The 19,275-nt window shown below is 52.3% G+C and overlaps 3 protein-coding genes across 3 annotated transcripts; all 3 read left to right on the top strand.

The window, feature by feature from the left end:
- On the top strand, positions 1-1,217 carry LOC120410375 (hemoglobin subunit beta-like). The gene is made up of 3 exons (XM_039555824.1): positions 1-92; positions 196-304; positions 1,089-1,217. Exons 1-3 carry the CDS (start codon positions 1-3, stop codon positions 1,215-1,217), a joined length of 330 nt encoding a protein of 109 aa, XP_039411758.1.
- A 1,846-nt stretch (positions 1,218-3,063) lies between these two features.
- Positions 3,064-4,672, top strand: LOC104698073 (hemoglobin subunit beta). The gene is made up of 3 exons (XM_010413235.4): positions 3,064-3,239; positions 3,343-3,565; positions 4,439-4,672. Exons 1-3 carry the CDS (start codon positions 3,148-3,150, stop codon positions 4,565-4,567), a joined length of 444 nt encoding a protein of 147 aa, XP_010411537.2. The 5' UTR covers positions 3,064-3,147; the 3' UTR covers positions 4,568-4,672.
- A 2,065-nt stretch (positions 4,673-6,737) lies between these two features.
- On the top strand, positions 6,738-10,934 carry LOC120410236 (hemoglobin subunit epsilon). Its single transcript, XM_039554379.1, has 3 exons — positions 6,738-8,243; positions 8,347-8,569; positions 10,699-10,934. The coding sequence occupies exons 1-3, from the start codon at positions 8,035-8,037 to the stop codon at positions 10,825-10,827; spliced, it is 561 nt and encodes a 186-aa protein (XP_039410313.1). The 5' UTR covers positions 6,738-8,034; the 3' UTR covers positions 10,828-10,934.
- Positions 10,935-19,275: the final 8,341 nt, after the last annotated feature.

Here is a 19,275-nt window from a genome sequence, read left to right as displayed (position 1 = left end):
ATGGTGCAGTGGACAGCCGAGGAGAAGCAGCTCATCACCGGCCTCTGGGGCAAGGTCAACGTCGCCGAGTGCGGTGCCGAGGCCCTGGCCAGGTAGGTCCAGCTCCTGGGAACCTGCCCGGCTGCACCTGGAGAGAGGAACCACTCCAGTCATGGGAACATCAATGTGACTGTGTCTGTTTGTGTCTCTCCCCAGGCTGCTGATCGTCTACCCCTGGACCCAGAGGTTCTTCGCCTCCTTCGGGAACCTGTCCAGCCCCACTGCCATCATTGGCAACCCCATGGTCCATGCCCATGGCAAGAAGGTGCTCACCTCCTTCGGGGAAGCTGTCAAGAACATGGACAACATCAAGAAATGTTTGCTCAGCTGAGCAAACTCCACTGTGACAAACTGCACGTGGACCCCGAGAACTTCAGGGTGAGCCATGGGCAGAGGCTCTCAGGCTCTGGAGGTGTTTTGGGGCCTCGGAAGGGTCTGACAGTCAGTGAGAACCTTGAGAGAAACCCTGGGGCTGCCTGAGAGCCTGCTGAGGGTAGGGGCAGTGGAGGGGAAAGGAGAGTCATATTTGGGGGGAACAGAGAGGAGTTATGGGGCTGGGATCTGTGAGAGGAGGGAGCCAGGCAGGCGAGGCGAATGCGGAGAAATGCAGAGACAAATGTGTCCTGGTCAGAAGAAACATCCTGGTGCAGCCAGAAGGGAAGGAACTGAGACGGGGTTTAGAGGGAAGAGCTGAGCTTGGCTGTGATGGAGTGGGTAAACCAGAAGGGAAAACAAGCACAGCCGCTTTGGCAGGAGGGTTCTGAGCCCAGGGACAGCCAGGGTGGGTAGGGATGGAGAAGGGAAGGGGTAAACTCAGTAGAAGCCAAGGGAGGACACTGCACAGCAGGCAAAGGAAGGTGCTGGAGGGAGGATCCAGCACACCCAGGGATCCTGGTGCATGCCAGCTGTGCCAGGAGCCTGGTGCCCTGCACGGGGCTGGGATAAATCTGCTCCTTGCTTGCTGTGAACTCCCCAGTGACCAGAGTGGGATGGTGGGGAGGGAGGTGGGGGCAGCGCCGGCTGACGGCTTCTTCTCCCTCCACTGCCAGCTCCTGGGTGACATCCTCATCATTGTCCTGGCTGCCAACCACGGCAAGGAACTCTCCCCCTCCTGCCAGGCTGCCTGGCAGAAGATGGTCTGTGTGGTGCCCCACGCGCTGGCCCACAAGTACAACTGAGCCTCCTGGGATCCTTCCTGCCTGGAGACGCTCCTGGGGAATCCTCCTCGGGTTCTGCTGGGCTCTACTCACCAAATAAACACCAACTGCTCCAGCCACGAGGAGATGTCTGGTTCTTTGTGGGAATGGGGAGGGGGGGGACACGGGGGCCTGGGGAAGCAAATGCTCACAAACATGGGATAACATGAGCCATGATCTCATTCATGCAAGTGAAACTTGTCTAAGATGGAGAGCCCAGGCGAGTGTTCAGGACAAAACCCAAATAAACACCACAAAAACCAAACAGAAACACTCTGGCACTTTTTTGGAGACATCAGGTAACACTGTTTGTTTAATTTTTTAAGACTTTCACAGAGTGAGTGGAGTAGAACTGTACGAAAATGTGCAGTGGGAGAAGTGTCAGGGAGACTGGGGCCATCGCTTGTAACTTCCTGCATGTGGGGTTTTGTCGGTTTGGGGTTTTTTTTAAAGTTCTTGTAATTCTTAGGTTAGCAAAGGCAGAATGTAACAGACACAACCATCAAGACTGGGTTGGATGGGACTTGGAAAAAACCTGGGCTAGTGGAAGGTGTCCCTGCCCATGGCAGGGGATGGGACTGGATGAGATTTAAGGTCCCTTCCAGGCCAAGCCAGTCTGGGATTCTGTGATTCCATGAAACACCCCAGTGTTGATTGCAGAGGACTGGGGAACTGCATCACCACCAGGCCTGGCCCAGGGTCCTTTGGCCAAGCCCCCTTCTGCAGTGAGCAGGAACAAACACAAATGCTTTGCTCCAAGGTCACCCAGGCCCCACCAGGGCATTCCTGAGCCCCATGAGCTCCATCCCTGTCCCCTGCATCCCACCTCACCACCTTCAGCTGGGCACAGGAGCAGAAGAGCAGCCCCAGGTGACCCAGCTGCCTCTCCCACCTCTCAGGAGCACCACTCACCATCCGGCTGCTGAACCCCTGTGTCGGGCACTGTCTCAGGCTGCACAGCTGTGCAGATGTTTTTTCCTCCTGAAAAGGGAGGTCAGGCCTTGGCAGGGGCTGCCCAGGGAGGTGTGGAGTGCCCATCCCTGGAGGTGTCCCAGGAAGGGCTGGAGGTGGCACTCAGTGCTCTGGGCTGGGGACAAGGTGGGCATCGGGCACAGCTGGGCCTGGCTGGGCTGGGAGGGCTTTTCCAGCCTCAGGGATCCTGGGATCCTGGGATCCTGTGATTCCAGTATGCCCAGTCTTTGTACCTCTCCTCATGCCCTGTGAGCCAACACCCTGCAGGCAGTTGGTTTGCCCAGGGCTATAACATCTCCCTTCCAGCCTTGCCTGAGCTTTGCCCAGAGGTTCTTTGAGGAAGGAGCTCCCTCTTGGCTGCAAGGCCTTGCCGTGGTTTTAGCAGTGTCATCCTGAAGTTATCAAACTCTTAAAGAGCTGTTGGGAAAGAAAAAGGGAGAACCCAAAGCCTGACAGGTCCTGCAAGAAGAGGAGAAGGAGAAACTGGTGCATTCAGAGGGAGAACCCAAGAGGCCCAGGTCTGTCTCCTGCCTCAGGGGCTGGCATCATCCAAGGGGCACCAGGCCTGTCACCTTCCCGGGGGAGCTGCTGCAGAACTTGCAGGGAGCCGTGCTGGGACTTTGCGTGGAGATAATGCCACCATCCAGCAGGGCTGGAAATCAGAGACAGGGGAGGGCGGGTGGCCAGCCAAGCCCGGTGCTGGATCTGGGCATCTTGCCCTGGAGCCCCACCCTGATGTTGGGTCCCCTCCCCTGGGGTGCCAGGGCTGCGGGGCCCCCCCGGGGGCCCAGCCAATGGAGGGGTGCACAGGGGAGAGGAGGGGCCCAGCACAGTGTATAAAAGCGGGGACGGGGAGAGCAGCTCACCAGAGTGCGATCCTTCGGGAGCAAGAGCCCAGCCTTCCTCCGTACCTGCCACACGCAACCCTCCTGCCAACACCATGGTGCAGTGGACAGCCGAGGAGAAGCAGCTCATCACCGGCCTCTGGGGCAAGGTCAACGTCGCCGAGTGCGGTGGCGAGGCCCTGGCCAGGTAGGTCCAGCTCCTGGGAACCTGCCCGGCTGCACCTGGAGAGAGGAACCACTCCAGTCATGGGAACATCAATGTGACTGTGTCTGTTTGTGTCTCTCCCCAGGCTGCTGATCGTCTACCCCTGGACCCAGAGGTTCTTCGCCTCCTTCGGGAACCTGTCCAGCCCCACTGCCATCATTGGCAACCCCAAGGTGCAGGCCCATGGCAAGAAGGTGCTCACCTCCTTCGGGGAAGCTGTCAAGAACCTGGACAACATCAAGAACACCTTTTCCCAGCTGTCCGAGCTGCACTGCGACAAACTGCACGTGGACCCCGAGAACTTCAGGGTGAGTTGTGCCCCTGACGTGCCCTCCCCACTGCAGTGTCTCCCCTAACCCTGATCCCCACCAGGAGAGGGATTCACCCCAGACAGGGCAGTGTGGGAGGAAGAGGGGGTGGTGGTTGGCATGAGGGGGAGATGCAGAGGGACAGAGAGGGAAGGGACCCAGTGCAGCCTGGTGAGAAGGCACCGCACAGCCTGAGAGGTGACAGGGGCTGTGTGGAGGGGCTGAGCGAGGGCAGATGGGGGACAGGAAGGGAAGGACGTGGTTTCAGTGCGGGATTGGAGGGGGAGAACAAAGCAAAAGCAGGAAGAGGTTTGAGCTGAGGGGGAAGAGAAGGAACAGAGCAAAGCTTGGCACAGAGGAGAACAGAGAGATGAGTGAGGAGCAGGAGATGGCAGCTGGATGCCAAAACCAAGAGGATCTACAGAAAGAAAACTTTGGCTGAGAGTGTCTCAGTGGGGAATTAACCCCAATATTTGTCCCCGGGCTGGGGCTGGCAGAGATCCCCCTACATCAGCATGAGCTCGTTGTTTGTGCCAGGGTGCTGTGCGGGGCCAAGTGCTGGCTCCTGCTGCACTGGGAGCTCGTCTGGGTCTTCTGCCTGGGAGAAACCCCAAAACAAAGCCAGAAGGGACAAAGAAAAATGTAATCCAAAAAAACTGTGGGGAATTTTTGGTTGCTCTTTCCATATGGTAGCAGAACCTGAACCTTTAGAAAAAGAGCAGAGACCAAATTTAAGGTGACTCTTAAAAAGCACTTGTTTTTAAGAGGTTTTTAAGACTGCAGATTTCCTGGGGGCTTCCCTGGGTGTAATGTGAGTGCTTGTGTGGGGATGTACCGGGCATTGCTAACCTGAGGGTGCTCTTGTCCCCACAGCTCCTGGGTGACATCCTGATCATCGTCCTGGCCGCCCACTTCGGCAAGGATTTCTCTCCCGACTGCCAGGCTGCCTGGCAGAAGCTGGTGCGTGTGGTTGCCCACGCTCTGGCCCGCAAGTACCACTAAAGAGCCGCAGGAACGCCCCGGCAGCGCCCTCGGTGTCCTGCACCCGCTGCTGTGCTGGAGCCAACAGCTTCTAACAGCCAAATAAAGCTCATCCTGTGAAGTCTCCACTGCGTCTGTGTGTTCCTGAGGGCCTGGAGGGCTTGGGGGGGCAGCTGGGCTGGGCTGTCAGCTCGAGCAGGGTTCCAGAAAATACCCCCTGCCTTTGTTCTGGGTGGTTTTGGTGGTTTGTGTGGGATTTGCCTCTGGAAATTGTGCTTTTGGGATATCGGGTTGATAAAGTCCTGCCACCCCCGGGGTCACACACCGGGGACTTTGCACGGCGGAGCTACTCAGTATTTTACTGTAAAACCTGCATGTCTCTCCTAGACAAGGAAAATTGAGAGGATTCATATTTTTCTGGGGGGAGGATAAACAAATTGAAGACTTTAATCTACCCTGGCTCATCCCTGGCATAAAACCTACCCGAAATCAGCTGAGTCACGCAGGCCCAGCAGCCAGCTGGGTGGGGGCAGGTTTTAGATAAACATTTTGCTATCGAGGCCTGTCCAGACTTTGTTTATTCACATCCCTCCCACCCTGAGCCACCCACTCTGCAATTTGGAGGGGGCCCGATCCTGCCAAGAGCAGCGACTTAATTTCCTGGATGCGCGTTTTGGGTGGGTTTAGGTGTCTGCAGAGCAGGACTCCTTCGGGTAGGGTTTGTTCTTGGCATGGGAAGCACATCTGAACAGAGCATGATGCAGCAAAAGCAATGCTTGGCCGAAAGGATGTGGTCATTTCTAAGGGAAATGACCTGGGCAAAGCTATTTGTCCCAGGATTTCTGACACCCAGTTTGCACTGTGTTCTGTCTCTGCCTCACCCACATCTCTGGGCACTCCACTCTCTGCCCCTGACCCACAGGAAGGTGTTAGAAGCCCCCTGTGATCCATAAATGCCATTTCTCAGTCACGTCACCCAAAGAAAGAGGCATTCTCTTCCCGGCATCAAGGCACACACTGAGAAGGAGAGAAGATGACTCGCAGCAAGTCCCAAAGGGTTTTTCTCCCTGCAGGGAGACTGGGCAGTCACAGAGTCACCAAACCCCAAATTCTACGTGACTTTTCATAGGCTTTGTGACAGATATTAATAGTTTCCTATGAACATGATTGATCTTCAGGCAGAAATGAGTGAACTGCTTGAATAAGTAGGTCTCCTCCTGCAAGCGAGGTGTCTGGGGATAGGAAGGACAACACAGTTAGAGAGGGACTGGGGACAAGGGCAGGAGGGCCAGGAGCCAGGGAATGGCTTCCCAGTGCCAGAGGGCAGGGCTGGATGGGACATTGGGCAGGAATTGTTCCCTGGGAGGGTGGGCAGGCCCTGGCACAGGGTGCCCAGAGCAGCTGGGGCTGCCCCTGGATCCCTGGCAGTGTCCCAGGCCAGGCTGGACATTGGGGCTTGGAGCAGCCTGGGACAGTGGGAGGTGTCCCTGTCATGGCAGGGTGTGGCACTGGGTGGGCTTTGAGGTCCCTCCATCCCAACCCATTCTATCCTTCCATGATCCTACAACCCGAGCAGACCTCCAGGCTTCTGGCATTCCCTGCACCTGGTGAGACAGAGCACAGTGGGAATAGCCCTCGCTGGTGCTGCCTTGTGGCTTCATTCCCATCTCCATTCCCAGCTGGGGATGACACCCTGCTCCGGGTGCCCCCAGCACACACATCCTGTGGGATGTCCTCTCCCCATGCTGCTTTTCCTGCTCCCATTCCATGATGTCAGAACATCCCTGTGGGTGCCAGCACCCCTTGGGTGGTGCCCAGTGCAGCACTGGCAGCACCCAGGTCCCAGTGGGGCTGATAAGGGGGTGCAGGAGGGTGGGCACTGGTGGTAGCCTGGCGGCCTTTTCCCTGCATATTCCCCCTTCCTGCCTGTGCCAGGCTGAGCTCAGCTTGATTCGTCATTGTGGTCCAGCCCCCAGCTGTGGGGACTGGATTTACTGGAGAAAAGGCAAATGTAAGCGAATCTAATGAAGATTATTCATTCCTATTCCACTAAAAAAAAAATCTACAGCTGGAGTGGGAAAAAGATATTGTTAGGCTAGAGACCTCCCTTGCTACTTTCTTTCTTTTGATTGCTTTTCCTGCCATATTTTCAGCGCAGAAGACACTTAGCAGGAGATGGCCCCTGGAAGAAGTGCCGAAGTCTGAGAGGAGCTGGGTTAGCCCTGTGGCTCTGCTGCAGCCTGGTCACCCCCTCACCTGTCCCCAGCCCGACAGGACCCAGCAGCTCTTCCTTAGCCCAGTCCAAATCCTCTGGAAAACAACAGGAAAACAGTGCACTGGCCCTGGCACCTTGGGATCAGGATCAAAACCCCTGTGCTGATTTTAGCAAGAACGGCATTTCTTGGGGTTTATGCAGAAAACAAAAGAGCAAATCTCCCCAGGGCACTGCTCCTGGTCAGAGTGCTTCACCCCGGCAATGCTCCAGGGTGTGTCAGGGGAATCCAAACATCCCTCCAGGAGAGCCTGGCCTGGCTGAATGTGGCAGGGGAATGTGGAACCTGGCAGACTCAGAAGGGGCAGGCCCTGGGCTCCCCCACAATCTGGACATCCCTGAGCTGAGCTTTTGTTGTTTTTAGAGCCCACAGCAGAACCTGCAGCAACAAATGTTGTGTTCCAAGCCCGTTTCACTGCTCTTTATGGACGTGGCTGAAAGCAGGAACGGGCTGATCCTGTTTGGCCCCCGCTCCCCACCCACAGCACTGCATCGGGCTGGTCCTGTCATGTCTGAGGGGACAACACCTGGGTGGGCCTCACACGGCATGGATGAGCTTTAGGGTCCTTCCAGAGCAAACCATTCTGAGATTCTGTCTTAGAATATCTTGAATAGGAAAGGACCAACCAGCCACAATAGTTGAAGTCCAGCTCAGAAGTTGGACTCCAAAGTCCAACTATGATTCCTCCTGCTCCGCAAGGCACAAATAAATCAAAGAGGTCAAGTTCTGTTACAGGAGGACAACAATGGGGTTAATGCAGATGTTGGCTGCAGAGCCTGAGCATCCTCTGAGCAGCTCCAGCACAGCTCCCATGGTGCAAGGACACCCAAGCCGCTGGGCAGGGCAGGGGCTGCAGGGTTTGCTGGGGGCAAACCCCTCTGTGTGGCTCTGCCACAGGCTGTATGTCAGCCTGAACATTCATCACTTCACTGGTGTCAGGCAGAGCCCAGCATTCAAAGAGCTGAGGCACAAGGCTCACTGGCCCACAGGTCACAGCCCTGAGCCCCTGCCCATGGTCAGTGGTGATGGACCATTGCTGGGGCTCCTGCAGCCCTTTACCCGCAGGGGGCCCGTGCTGGAAGGTGAAAGAACTGCCCTCACAGACGGGAAGGGATAAAGCTCTGGAGCTCAGGATAACCAGAGGCCCCTTCTCGGGTGCCACGCCCTGGCCATGCCCCCCTGCTCCCCGCTGGGGACCCCCGCCCGTGCCAGCCAATGGCCCTGCTGCAGGGCCCGGGGAGGGGCTGCGGGCAGGGGATAAAAGCCCTGGCGGGGCCTGGGCTCAGCTACGGGGTCTGTGTCCTCCTGCAGCCCAGCCCAGCCGCCGCCACCATGGTGCACTGGTCAGCCGAGGAGAAGCAGCTCATCGCCAGCGTCTGGGGCAAGGTCAGCGTGGAGGAATGCGGCGCCGAGGCCCTGGCCAGGTAGGCCCAGCTGCCGGGAACCTGCCCGGCTGCACCTGGAGAGGGAAACTCTGCAGTCACGGGAGCCTTCACGCGGCTGTGCTTCTGTTGTGTCTCTCCCCAGGCTGCTGATCGTCTACCCCTGGACCCAGAGGTTCTTCTCTAACTTCGGGAACCTGTCCAGCCCCACGGCCATCATCGGCAACCCCAAGGTGCGTGCCCACGGCAAGAAGGTGCTCACCTCCTTCGGGGAAGCCATCAAGAACCTGGACAACATCAAGGGCACCTACTCCAAGCTGTCTGAGCTGCACTGCGACAAGCTGCACGTGGACCCCGAGAACTTCAGGGTGAGCTGTGTGTGCAGTCCCAGCCCTTCCCTGGGCTGTGTGGGGAGAGCCAGACTTTGCTGCTGCTCTGTCCAGGGACATTTTCTTGGGCTGGTGGGGGAAGAATCCCTGTGCAATACCCAAGAGGGGTGATGGTTTGTACCAGGTTTTTGCAACAGTGTCTGTGACTTTCTCCCTAAAAAGTCCCATTTTTGGTGCCAGCACAGCACCAGGGAGGGAAGGTATGGAGAGTTGGTTACCTGGAGGAGATCTGGCTGTGGAACGACCCCAGGGGAAGGTGCAGCCTGGGCTGGAGGAGTCAGAGCAGAGGGAAGCTCAGCAGAGCATTTCAGGAACTCCAAGCTCCCACAGCAAGATAGAACCAAGGAGCAGGGTCCTGCCTTCCCCGGCACCGGGCGTGGGACACTCCCCCCTTCTCCAGCACTTTTATTTAAAAATGGATCATTGTCTTCATTTATGTCTCAAGACAAAAAGAAAAAAAAACAGTGTTTTTCAGGGTGGGTCTCAGGCCAAATCCAAATGTTTTAGCATTGTAAAAATGGGGAAATAGTTGAAGGTTCTTTCTGGTTTCATTTTATTTTATTTCATTTTATTTTATTTCATTTTATTTTATTTCATTTTATTTTATTTCATTTTATTTTATTTCATTTTATTTTATTTCATTTTATTTTATTTCATTTTATTTTATTTCATTTTATTTTATTTCATTTTATTTTATTTCATTTTATTTTATTTCATTTTATTTTATTTCATTTTATTTTATTTCATTTTATTTCTTTATTTCATTTATTTTATTTCATTTTATTTTATTTCATTTTATTTTATTTCATTTTATTTTATTTCATTTTATTTTATTTCATTTTATTTTATTTCATTTTATTTTATTTCATTTTATTTTATTTCATTTTATTTTATTTCATTTTATTTTATTTCATTTTATTTTATTTCATTTTATTTTATTTCATTTTGTTTATTTCATTTTATTTTTCATTTTATTTTATTTCATTTTATTTTATTTTTATTTTATTTTATTTTATTTTATTTCATTTTATTTTATTTCATTTATTTTATTTTATTTTATTTTATTTCATTTTATTTTATTTCATTTTATTTTATTTCATTTTATTTTATTTCATTTTATTTTATTTTATTTTATTTTATTTCATTTTATTTTATTTCATTTTATTTTATTTCTTTTATTTTATTTCATTTTATTTTATTTCATTTTATTTTATTTCATTTTATTTTATTTCATTTTATTTTATTTCATTTTATTTTATTTCATTTTATTTTATTTCATTTTATTTTATTTCATTTTATTTTATTTCATTTTATTTTATTTTATTTTATTTTATTTTTTATTTTATTTCATTTTATTTTATTTCATTTTATTTTATATTTTATTTATTTCATTTTATTTTATTTTATTTTATTTTATTTCATTTTATTTTATTTTATTTTATTTTATTTCATTTTATTTTATTTCATTTTATTTTATTTCATTTTATTATTTATTTTATTTTATTTTATTATTTATTTATTTATTTTATTTTATTTCATTTTATTTTATTTCATTTTATTTTATTTCATTTTATTTTATTTCATTTTATTTTATTTCATTTTATTTTATTTCATTTTATTTTATTTCATTTTATTTTACAAATATTGTTTTCCCAAAACCCAGAGCTTTCTGTGGAAAGACTGAGGATTCTGTTGCCTCAGGGAACAGGGAGTGAGCCATGCCCACTCATGGACCAGGGGCTGAGGAGGAAAAGGAGGAGGAGTGTGCAGTGTGTGAGGTCCTTTCAGGAGGGCAATTCCACCTCAGGGAGAAGCCGGGGAAGGAAACCTGTGGGCTGCAGGTGGTGTCTGGGGCGTGGACAGGAAGGAGAGGGACTGGGGAGGGGGAAAATCTGCAGCAGCAAAAGTGGGGAAAGGTAAAGGAGAAGCTGTTTGGAGCCAAAGGCACGGCAGGACACAGGAGGGTGGTGGAGGGGCCTCCAGTGACAGCAGAGCCTTGGTGGCAGCGGGTCCGGCCGGGATGTCCCGAGCTCCCTGATCAGCTCTGACTGACCAGCAGCTCCCAGCAGCACTGACCCTGACCCTGCCTGTGCTCCTATCTCCTCCAGCTCCTTGGAGACATCCTCATCATCGTCCTGGCTTCCCACTTCGGCAAGGATTTCACCCCTGCGTGCCAGTTCGCCTGGCAGAAGCTCGTCAGTGTCGTGGCTCACGCTCTGGCCCGCAAGTACCACTGAACAGCCCGGGAAGAGCAGGAGCCCCGGCGCACTGCCAGCCCCTGGGCACGGGGAGCGGCCCGCTGGGAGCCCCTGACCACAAATAAACCCTCCAGCGGCTCACCTGCGATGTGTCCCTGTGTCTGTGCTGGGGAGGGGGGCCGGGGGCTGTCCCGGGGCGCGGGGCCATCCCCGTGGGTGATTCCCGGTCTCCCGGGGCTGGGCAGATGGAGATTCCCTAACTCCAGGGCTGGGCAGACGGAGATTCCCTAGCTCCGGGGCTGGGCAGACGGAGATTCCCTAACTCCGGGGCTGGGCAGACGGAGATTCCCTAACTCCGCAGTGCTCTCTGATGTGTGATCGTTGCAGCCGGGAGGGCCGTGGGAATGGGGGGGGCTGCAAAGAGAATCCTGGAATCACAGAATATCCTGAGCGGGATGGACCCACAAGAATCATCGAGTCCAACTGCTGGCCCTGCACAGAACGACCCCAAAATCCCACCACACGCCTGAGAGCGTTGCCCAAATCTGTTCTCCCAGCTCTGCAGTAATGTGGGCTAAGGTGAAGCCAGCCATATCCAGAGCACAGAATTCCCTAATCAAGGTGCTGCTGCCCTCAGGGAACTGGTACCTGCTGTGCCCATCCCTAGGCCCGGGGATGCACCGTCTCCTGTGAGAGCACCTGATCCAGGACAAAGTCTGAACTCAGACCCCTGGGAGGTTCAGAAGATGTTGGAGAGGGACTGGGGACAAGGGCAGGAGGGCCAGGAGCCAGGGAATGGCTTCCCAGTGCCAGAGGGCAGGGCTGGATGGGAGATTGGGCAGGAATTGTTCCCTGGGAGGGTGGGCAGGCCCTGGCACAGGGTGCCCAGAGCAGCTGGGGCTGCCCCTGGATCCCTGGCAGTGTCCAAGGCCAGGCTGGACATTGGGGCTTGGAGCAGCCTGGGCCTGTGGGAGGTGTCCCTGCCATGGCAGGGGTGGCACTGGATGGGCTTTGAGGTCCTTTCCCCACCCAAAGCAGTGTGAGATTTTCATGGTGGTCTCCAGGAGGAGAGGTGCCATCTCCCAGCGGCTGAGGAATCACAAGCACAGATCACGACTGTGATTTCTATAATTTAACACTATTTCCCAATGCCTTTTCCTACCCATTTTGCCGAAGAGCAATCCTCCTCTCCTGAAATCTGCTCAGTCATTACTCTCTGCTGTTGTTGTGGACATTCCCTTCCTTTGTTTCCCAAGCAGCACCATGTGCAGCTCATTCATCAAAGTTTTGTGATGCTGTGAGAGAAGAGAACAATCAATCATCCTGCTGGGGTGAACTTCCCACCATTCCAGAGCTGCATGATGCAATTCAGAGGGACTCAGGAGTTTTCCATCTTGTCTAAACCACACCTGAACCAAATCTGTGCTGATTCCAACTCCCAGCACCTTTTAAGAAATTCTTATTCAAATGTTAGTCAGGAGCAGGGGAACCAGGAGACTATCAGGTGTAATTATTTTTATCTGCTGCTTATCCCTTATTCCCACACTTATCAACATTGCAGGAGCAGAAAAAGTCCTCAGTTCACTTCTCAGCACAAGCCAAAAATACTCTTTAGGCAGCTCTGTGCTGCCCCTGCCAGGGTTATTTATCGTGTATTTATAGGCACGATTTTACACCTCTCGAGGGAATTCTGTCAGGAGTGTCAGCATCACGGAGCATTTCAGGAGCCCGAGCTGGTGGGGTTGGAATGCAATCACCACATCAGCTGCCCCTGGGACGTGTCTGCTGTGTTTGACACTGCTGGAAGGAGGGGGACTGACAGTGTCCTTGCTCTGATGCTTAGAAGATGCTTCATCGCTTTTGAGAGGTAAATAAAGATGTTGTTTTCTCCAGGAACCAGAGCGGAAATTCCCAACTTGCCCGAAGGATCCGTGCTCCTGCAGTGACTGGTTCAGGCAGTTTGTGATGCTGTGTGTTGCGTCACAGGGATATTTAGACAGAAAATCTCTCTGCCTGTGGCACAAAGGGATCCTTGCAGATTTCTTAGGATGGGTTTAATCCATATGGCCAAAGCAACAGGTGAGACTGGAGGGATGGGACCAGCCTTCCTGGCTCTCTTCCATGGGCCCCTTGTGCAAGGGCTGGCTGGGAACAGGATCACAACTTTTTCCTGTGTCACTGCCATGATCTGATGTCATGGCAACTGCAGCAGTGCTGCAAAGCCCCTCAGAAATAGCATGTGGATGTTAAAAGGTGTTTGATCCCTTGGTGACTTTGGAGAAAGGAAGGTTGGAAAACCCCAGAGGGACTTGTCAGAGCTGATCTGCCTCATCTTTCCTTTGTTCCGCCCCCTTTCCTCCTCCCCCCTCTGTCAGTGCCCTTCGAGCCCAAATTCTCTGCAGCAGAGAACCAGACACGTGCAGGAATCACATTTCTGAGCTGCTGCTGAGTTTCTCTTTCCTACCCCAAAGTCTCACCTGAAGTGCAGGAGTTCTGACTGCCTGGCACAGAGTGACCTCAGAGACCAGACCCTTCTGCTGTTTGACTTGGTTGGCAGCGTTTTCACCACGTCCCCCTCAATCTCTCCTTGCCCAGCTCAGGTGATGGCTGCTGTGCAGACAGATCACCCTGCTCCTCTTTCTCCTCAGCCCTTTCCCAGCCCTCTCTCCCCAAAGTTTTGCCATGGGAAAACTTGAATCTTGTCAAGCCCACGGAGAAGGCAGGGTGAGGCTTTTGCACTGAAAGACTGACCAGAGTCCCAGAATCACTGAAGTTGGAAAAGCCCTCCAAGATGATGGAGTCCAACCTGCGATGATCCCACCTGGTCAGCCGTGCTGAACATGACTGGAGGTGGTGACCCAGCTCCTCTGGACTCACTGGGAGCCTGGCAGGTGGTGCTGGGACGCACAGCCCTGCAGCGCTTGTGCTGTCCACAGGCTCTTCCATCGGGCAGGAGCTCGGCATCCTTGGGCACGGAGCGGCCGCTGCTCCCACTCAGCACAGCAGTGCCTGGGCTGTGGGAATTCACCCTGTCCCTGCCCACACTCAGCGCTGCTGTGTCCCACAGGGACACAACAAAAGGGCCATGGGAGGAGCAGGTGAGGAATATTCCTGCCTGTGTCTCGCCGTGCAGCAGTCCAGGTGAAGAGCTTCATGGATGGGCATGGAGGCAGGATGTCCACCCTCTGGGGCAGCCCCAAGGTGGGAGGATGTGACTTGTCCCGCTTTTTACCCATTTTTACCAAGACCAGAACAGTGGGTGATGCACAGAGTGAATCAATCCATCCACTTGTTTTTGCGGGATGTTGCAGAGGATGAGGATGCGGTGCACGTCCGAGTTGGCACACCCAGATTCAAACACTTAAATCTGGATTTTCACGTTGAGGGCCATAGAGCACCCTGGAAAGCTGCCTGCTAATTTAACTTACCAGGCTAATTATTGAGCTGCTGAAGTGAAGAGCGGAGGCGCAGATGTCTGGAGCTTTGTCTGAGATGTGGGGCAGTTGAAAATACACCAATTCCATTTCTCATGGCATGCTGATGAGTTTAGTCTTCAATTAAACAATGCCAAGTTCCCTGTTTACATAGACAGATTGAGTGTGAATTCCTTGAATGCTGGGGGCTGCAAAAATTTAACTTCTCCCACATCAGCCCCTAAAAAGAGCAGTGGGCAAGTCAGGAACTCATTAGTATCAGCTTGAGGGGCATTTTATAACTTGTTTTTAATTTTTTCCTCACAACCCCTAGGGCACTGTTCTGCCTTCAAAGCTTGAGCCCTTGAAGCATCTCTTTTCTGTTACGATTTGTGCTCCACAGAGCACAGCATTTCCCTGAGGAGTCTGTGGGCTGGGTGGGAAGCCCTGGGCTGACAGTTCTGTAGGAGAGACGAGCGCTGGATTTGTGCACGTGTTGCCTAATTTTCCTCACAGCCGTAGCTGCAACAACAACATTCCTGATAAGAATTATAGTTGCTGTGTATTTTCCTAATAAATATCGACTGAAGTGCCTGGTACTGGGAGCCGCTGGGGTTACAGCAATGGCAGCAGCAACTGGAACAGTGAATAAACTCGGAAATGGAGGGAAACAAAAGGTTCTGGATTTGCCAGTGCCTTAGACCTGTAGGAGTGACCTGTGCCCTCGGGGGCCAGCGTGGGTGACAGGTAACTTCTGGTAATTGCTGCTGTTTCTGTAGCTCCTGGGAGCACAGTTCCACAGTGCCAGGTGCTGCACAGACACAAAGCAGGGAGACAACTGCAGCCTTTCCCCTTTTCCTTCCACTGAAGGGTGTGATAAGAGAGAGCAAAGGGTGCAGGTGGGGGACAGGAGGGCCAGTAGAATCATGGAATGGTTTGGGTTGGGAGGGACCTTAAAGCTCCTCTTGTTCCACCCCCCTGCCATGGGCAGGGACAGGTTCTGTGGGACAGTGGCTCCAGCTGGAGGCATCCCCACAGTCATGGATGTCCCAAATCCCATGGCTAAATGCTTCTAATGAAATCACTTTGTAGGGGGAATGGAGGAAACTGGGATTGCTGTAGGACTCGTTTTGCTCTGCGTTGTCACCAGTGAGTGCATGGAGGGCACAGGGAACTCCCAGAGCTCGCCCAGGACAGCAGGGCAGGCACTGGACTGATAACGACTGTCCTCTGTGGTTTTATAGGGCTGCTAAAACCCCACTTCCACATAGAAGATGTGCTTCCTTCTGCTGCAGCAAGCTCTGTACAGCCCCTACACACCCAGACCCCCCCGAGACCTGGTGACAGCTGGCTGTGACAGCTCATCGCTGGGATCATGAGTCCTACACAAGCCAGTCCCACTCTTGCCCTCTTACCACTCTTGTTGGGTGGTGGTGGGTGTGTGTAACACATCTGTTGATGTGGGAAACCTCACAAAAATTTGTCAAACCCAGTGTTAGCCCCAAAACCCTCGGAAGGGTCTCAGCCTGAGGAAGACGGTGTCTGGTTTTTGGGTCACATCAGCGAAATCCAATCAGGTCAAGCACTGAGGAGCAGTCAGTGCTTGGTCTGACCAGGAACGTTCAAGGTGCATTTTGTTATTTTTCTGTGTATTCTCAGCAAATACCCCTTGGGTGCTGATGTGCCCCTTTAGGCTGCCGGGGTTGTTCTCAGCAGTGACAGCTTTATGTAAGGAAAAGAAGACACCAGGATTTATTTTGGCTGTTCCTAGCCCCTGCTGGGGGGTGGATGCTGCACAGTGAGGAAGGCGCCGGCCTTGGCTGCACCCAGCACTGCCAGCAGTAATTTTGGTCTCTTTTCAGGGCACGGCACTGCTTTGACTCTGTTTTCTAACCTCATGCCAAAGCAATCCCATTCAAATACATGGAAATCAAAGCAGAGGGAGGTGTGGGGAGAAGACAGGGTATTCTGGGGTGAAATCCAGAGCACCCATCCCTGGAAGTGTCCAAGGCCAGGTTGGATGGGGCTTGGAGCCACCTGGTCTGTTGGGAGGTGTCCCTGTCCTTTCTAAGTCAAACTGTTCTGTGGTTCTATAAAACCAGCCCAAGCTCCCTGCTTTAGGGTGACCTGAGCCACTGCTCCAGGCTCTGGCTGGAATAGATCTCCTGGCTGACAGCAGCTTAAACACCCAGCACACATGAAGGCCGCTCATTTCGAGAGTCCCTGACTGCTTTGGGTGTAATTCTGCACAAAGGCACTTCCCTCAGGCCTCTGGGCTTGGGAGTTGGGAGGGAGCTCACTGGTCCTTGCTCTGGCTTTTCCAGGCCTGGTAGCAGCGCCAGAGGAGGAGTCCCATGTGTGTACCAGTGATGCCATGATGACTTTTTGCCTTTTCTTTTATACCTTCTACAGCTCCTGTATTCTCAGTGCTTTTTGCCTACATTCTTGGCCTTGTTCGTTAAGCTGGGAGATGAAACATTTTAGAAGCTTCGTAGTTAGGGGTCAGTGTGCCCCAGACCCCATGGTCCTCTCCAGAACACATTTTGTAAACTAAGATAGAAGCATCCAGGGGAAGGTTCCTTGGGGAGCGGGGCTCATTCGAGCCTCTCCTTGGGGAATTTTTGATAGATTAGTAATTAGTAAGACCTATAATGTTACACCAGATCTTTTGGGGTGGGCATTGCGGTGCGCATGGAGGTGCATTCAAACTGCACGTAGTGCACCTAAGGATCCTTAAAAGAGATACCAAGGTAAAATCCCTTTTCCCCTTCTAACCGTGTCTCACTCTTGATTTTAAGACCAGGACAAGGCATCACCAGGACCTGGGCTCTGACACTGCCAGGTGACCCCTTCACCTGGAGATCTGAGCATGGATTCAGTGCTTTGTGGAGGAGATTCCTGACTCCCTTCTGTGCGGGTGCTGCAGAGCACATCTCTGCTGGCTGGGAGCCCCATCCTCATTTTAGATCTGTTTTTGTCACTATTATTATTATTATCTTAAATCATTTGCACCTCTCCTTTCCTTCTTTCTGTGAATAAATCTCAGGCTTGATGATCTTTTCCTTCTCTAAAAATAACCTTGGCAGCAGAGGCCTGAGAGAAGTGCCTTTGTGCCAGGCAGTTTCTGCATCTCAGAGCTGAGCACAGCTGAGAACCCGGGCAGTGCAGCAATGCTTTGCCAAGCACCCAGCAGCTTGTGGATGCCAAAAAGCAGCACTGTGAACATCTGCCAGCCCAAGGGTGGCAGATGTTGGACTTGGATATGCCTGTATGTACAAACTCGGGTGCTGTTTTCCAGCATGAATGAAGTCAACAATAACCACATCACCCTCTCCTGGAGGGGAGAGCTCCCTGTGCTGCCCAGGAACTACTTCAGCATGCTGGGAAGAGGAGATTTCAGTCCAGCTTACTCACCTGGGCAAGCTGAAACATGGGCAAGAACTGTCCTTCCTTACAGGTTTCTGGCCCCTCACCTGGGTGCAGGTCCCTGCTCTGCAGGAAGAAGAATCTCAGTTGGTTGTCAGGACCCATCGATCCCATCACGGCACATCTGGCACTGCCAAAGGCAGTTTGTGTCACCCCTGGTATGTCCTGGCTGGATAAATGGTGTGTAGAGCTCTCATCAGCAAGATAAAGGGTCTGAGGGCAACAAGATCTTCATGACATGGGCACCCTCCCCTTAAAACTGATCATCACTGCAACTACAGCAGCACTGTCAAAGCGATCTGATATTTAGAGCTGACATGTAAAAAGCAGCCCAGAAAAGCCCAGATCACTTTGCCTTAAATGTGAATATTGAAATGGATATTTCTGTATCCATGCCCAAACAGGAGCTGCCTGAGCATCTTCCCTCCAGGCTGCCAGTGAATGTCTTCATATCCCTCTCCAAAACGTCCCCCAGGACTCCCAGGCTCACTCAGTGCTTCTTCTTCTTTTTTTTTGGCTGCTCTGCAGTGTCAAAGGGGATGATGCAAATATGCTCCTGAGAGGGAATCCCAGTGTCCAGCAGGAGCTGCTGTGGGGTTGCCTTGGGCTGGCACCAGCAGCTAAATAGGACTGGGAATGGTGTCAAAGCAGGATGGGAACGTGGTGTTGGTTTATTGCCTCAGCAAGGGAGTTCAGGCAGGAGGAACCTTTGCTGGGAGACCCTCTGTGGGGACAAGGAGAGATGTGAACGCACCAAGAGGAGAGAGCAATGGTGCAAGATGGGGGAGAGCTGCAGAGGGACTGGGGGCAAGGGCCAGGAGTGCCAGGAGCCAGGGAATGGCTTCCCAGTGCCAGAGGGCAGGGCTGGATGGGAGATTGGGCAGGAATTGTTCCCTGGGAGGGTGGGCAGGCCCTGGCACAGGGTGCCCAGAGCAGCTGGGGCTGCCCCTGGATCCCTGGCAGTGTCCAAGGCCAGGCTGGACATTGGGGCTTGGAGCAGCCTGGGACAGTGGGAGGTGTCCCTGCCATGGCAGGGCTGGCACTGGGTGGGCACTGCCTCCTCTGGCCTCTCTCCAGCAGCTCCACGTCCTCCCAGGGCTGGGGCAGCTCTGCAGGAGGGGTCTCACCTGAGCAGGGTGGAGTGTGTGCAGCCCAGCCCCGTGACCTCCCCGTGACAGGTCACTCCAAAGGATTGCAGCAGTGAGGATTCCTGATCTCTTGGGAAGGCTTTGTGTCTGCACAGCACATTTGGAATCTGCTAGCACAGGATTGTTGCAGTTTTTGCCTTCTTTACAAAAACAAGGTTAATGCTTAAAATTGAATTCTACCCATGTCCTTCTACAAGGATGGTCCCCATTCCCATCTGAGCACCTTTCCATGGAATAACAGAGTCATTTAGGTTGGAAAAGAGCTTTAAAGTCATTGAGTCCAGCCATAAGCATAAGACAGCCAAGGCCACCACAAACCCATATCCCCAAGTGCCACTTCTACAGGGCTTTTACATGCCATCACACAGCCCAGAACACTTCATAAGATGAAATCTGCTGCAGGAAGGTCTTTCAGACCTACTCAGCCTTACAGTGAAAATAATTAGTCAGGAGAGGATTTTTTTTTAATAGTGGAAGGATTTTAGCAGTGAGGAGTTTAA

This window comes from Corvus cornix, chromosome 1, assembly GCF_000738735.6.
Source record: "Corvus cornix cornix isolate S_Up_H32 chromosome 1, ASM73873v5, whole genome shotgun sequence".
In the NCBI taxonomy this organism is placed as follows: Eukaryota; Metazoa; Chordata; class Aves; order Passeriformes; family Corvidae; genus Corvus; species Corvus cornix.
Note: the sequence above shows the minus strand (reverse complement) of the source record. Positions and strands in the feature narration are given on the sequence as shown.

Coding starts and splice junctions, on each gene's coding strand:
- LOC120410375 (XM_039555824.1), top strand. CDS start 1: ATGGTGCAGTGGACAGCCGAGGAGAAGCAGCTCATCACCGGCCTCTGG. Junction 93..195: donor GGTGCCGAGGCCCTGGCCAG/GTAGGTCCAGCT, acceptor GTCTCTCCCCAG/GCTGCTGATCGTCTACCCCT. Junction 305..1,088: donor TCCATGCCCATGGCAAGAAG/GTGCTCACCTCC, acceptor CTCCACTGCCAG/CTCCTGGGTGACATCCTCAT.
- LOC104698073 (XM_010413235.4), top strand. CDS start 3,148: ATGGTGCAGTGGACAGCCGAGGAGAAGCAGCTCATCACCGGCCTCTGG. Junction 3,240..3,342: donor GGTGGCGAGGCCCTGGCCAG/GTAGGTCCAGCT, acceptor GTCTCTCCCCAG/GCTGCTGATCGTCTACCCCT. Junction 3,566..4,438: donor TGGACCCCGAGAACTTCAGG/GTGAGTTGTGCC, acceptor TTGTCCCCACAG/CTCCTGGGTGACATCCTGAT.
- LOC120410236 (XM_039554379.1), top strand. CDS start 8,035: ATGGCCCTGCTGCAGGGCCCGGGGAGGGGCTGCGGGCAGGGGATAAAA. Junction 8,244..8,346: donor GGCGCCGAGGCCCTGGCCAG/GTAGGCCCAGCT, acceptor GTCTCTCCCCAG/GCTGCTGATCGTCTACCCCT. Junction 8,570..10,698: donor TGGACCCCGAGAACTTCAGG/GTGAGCTGTGTG, acceptor TATCTCCTCCAG/CTCCTTGGAGACATCCTCAT.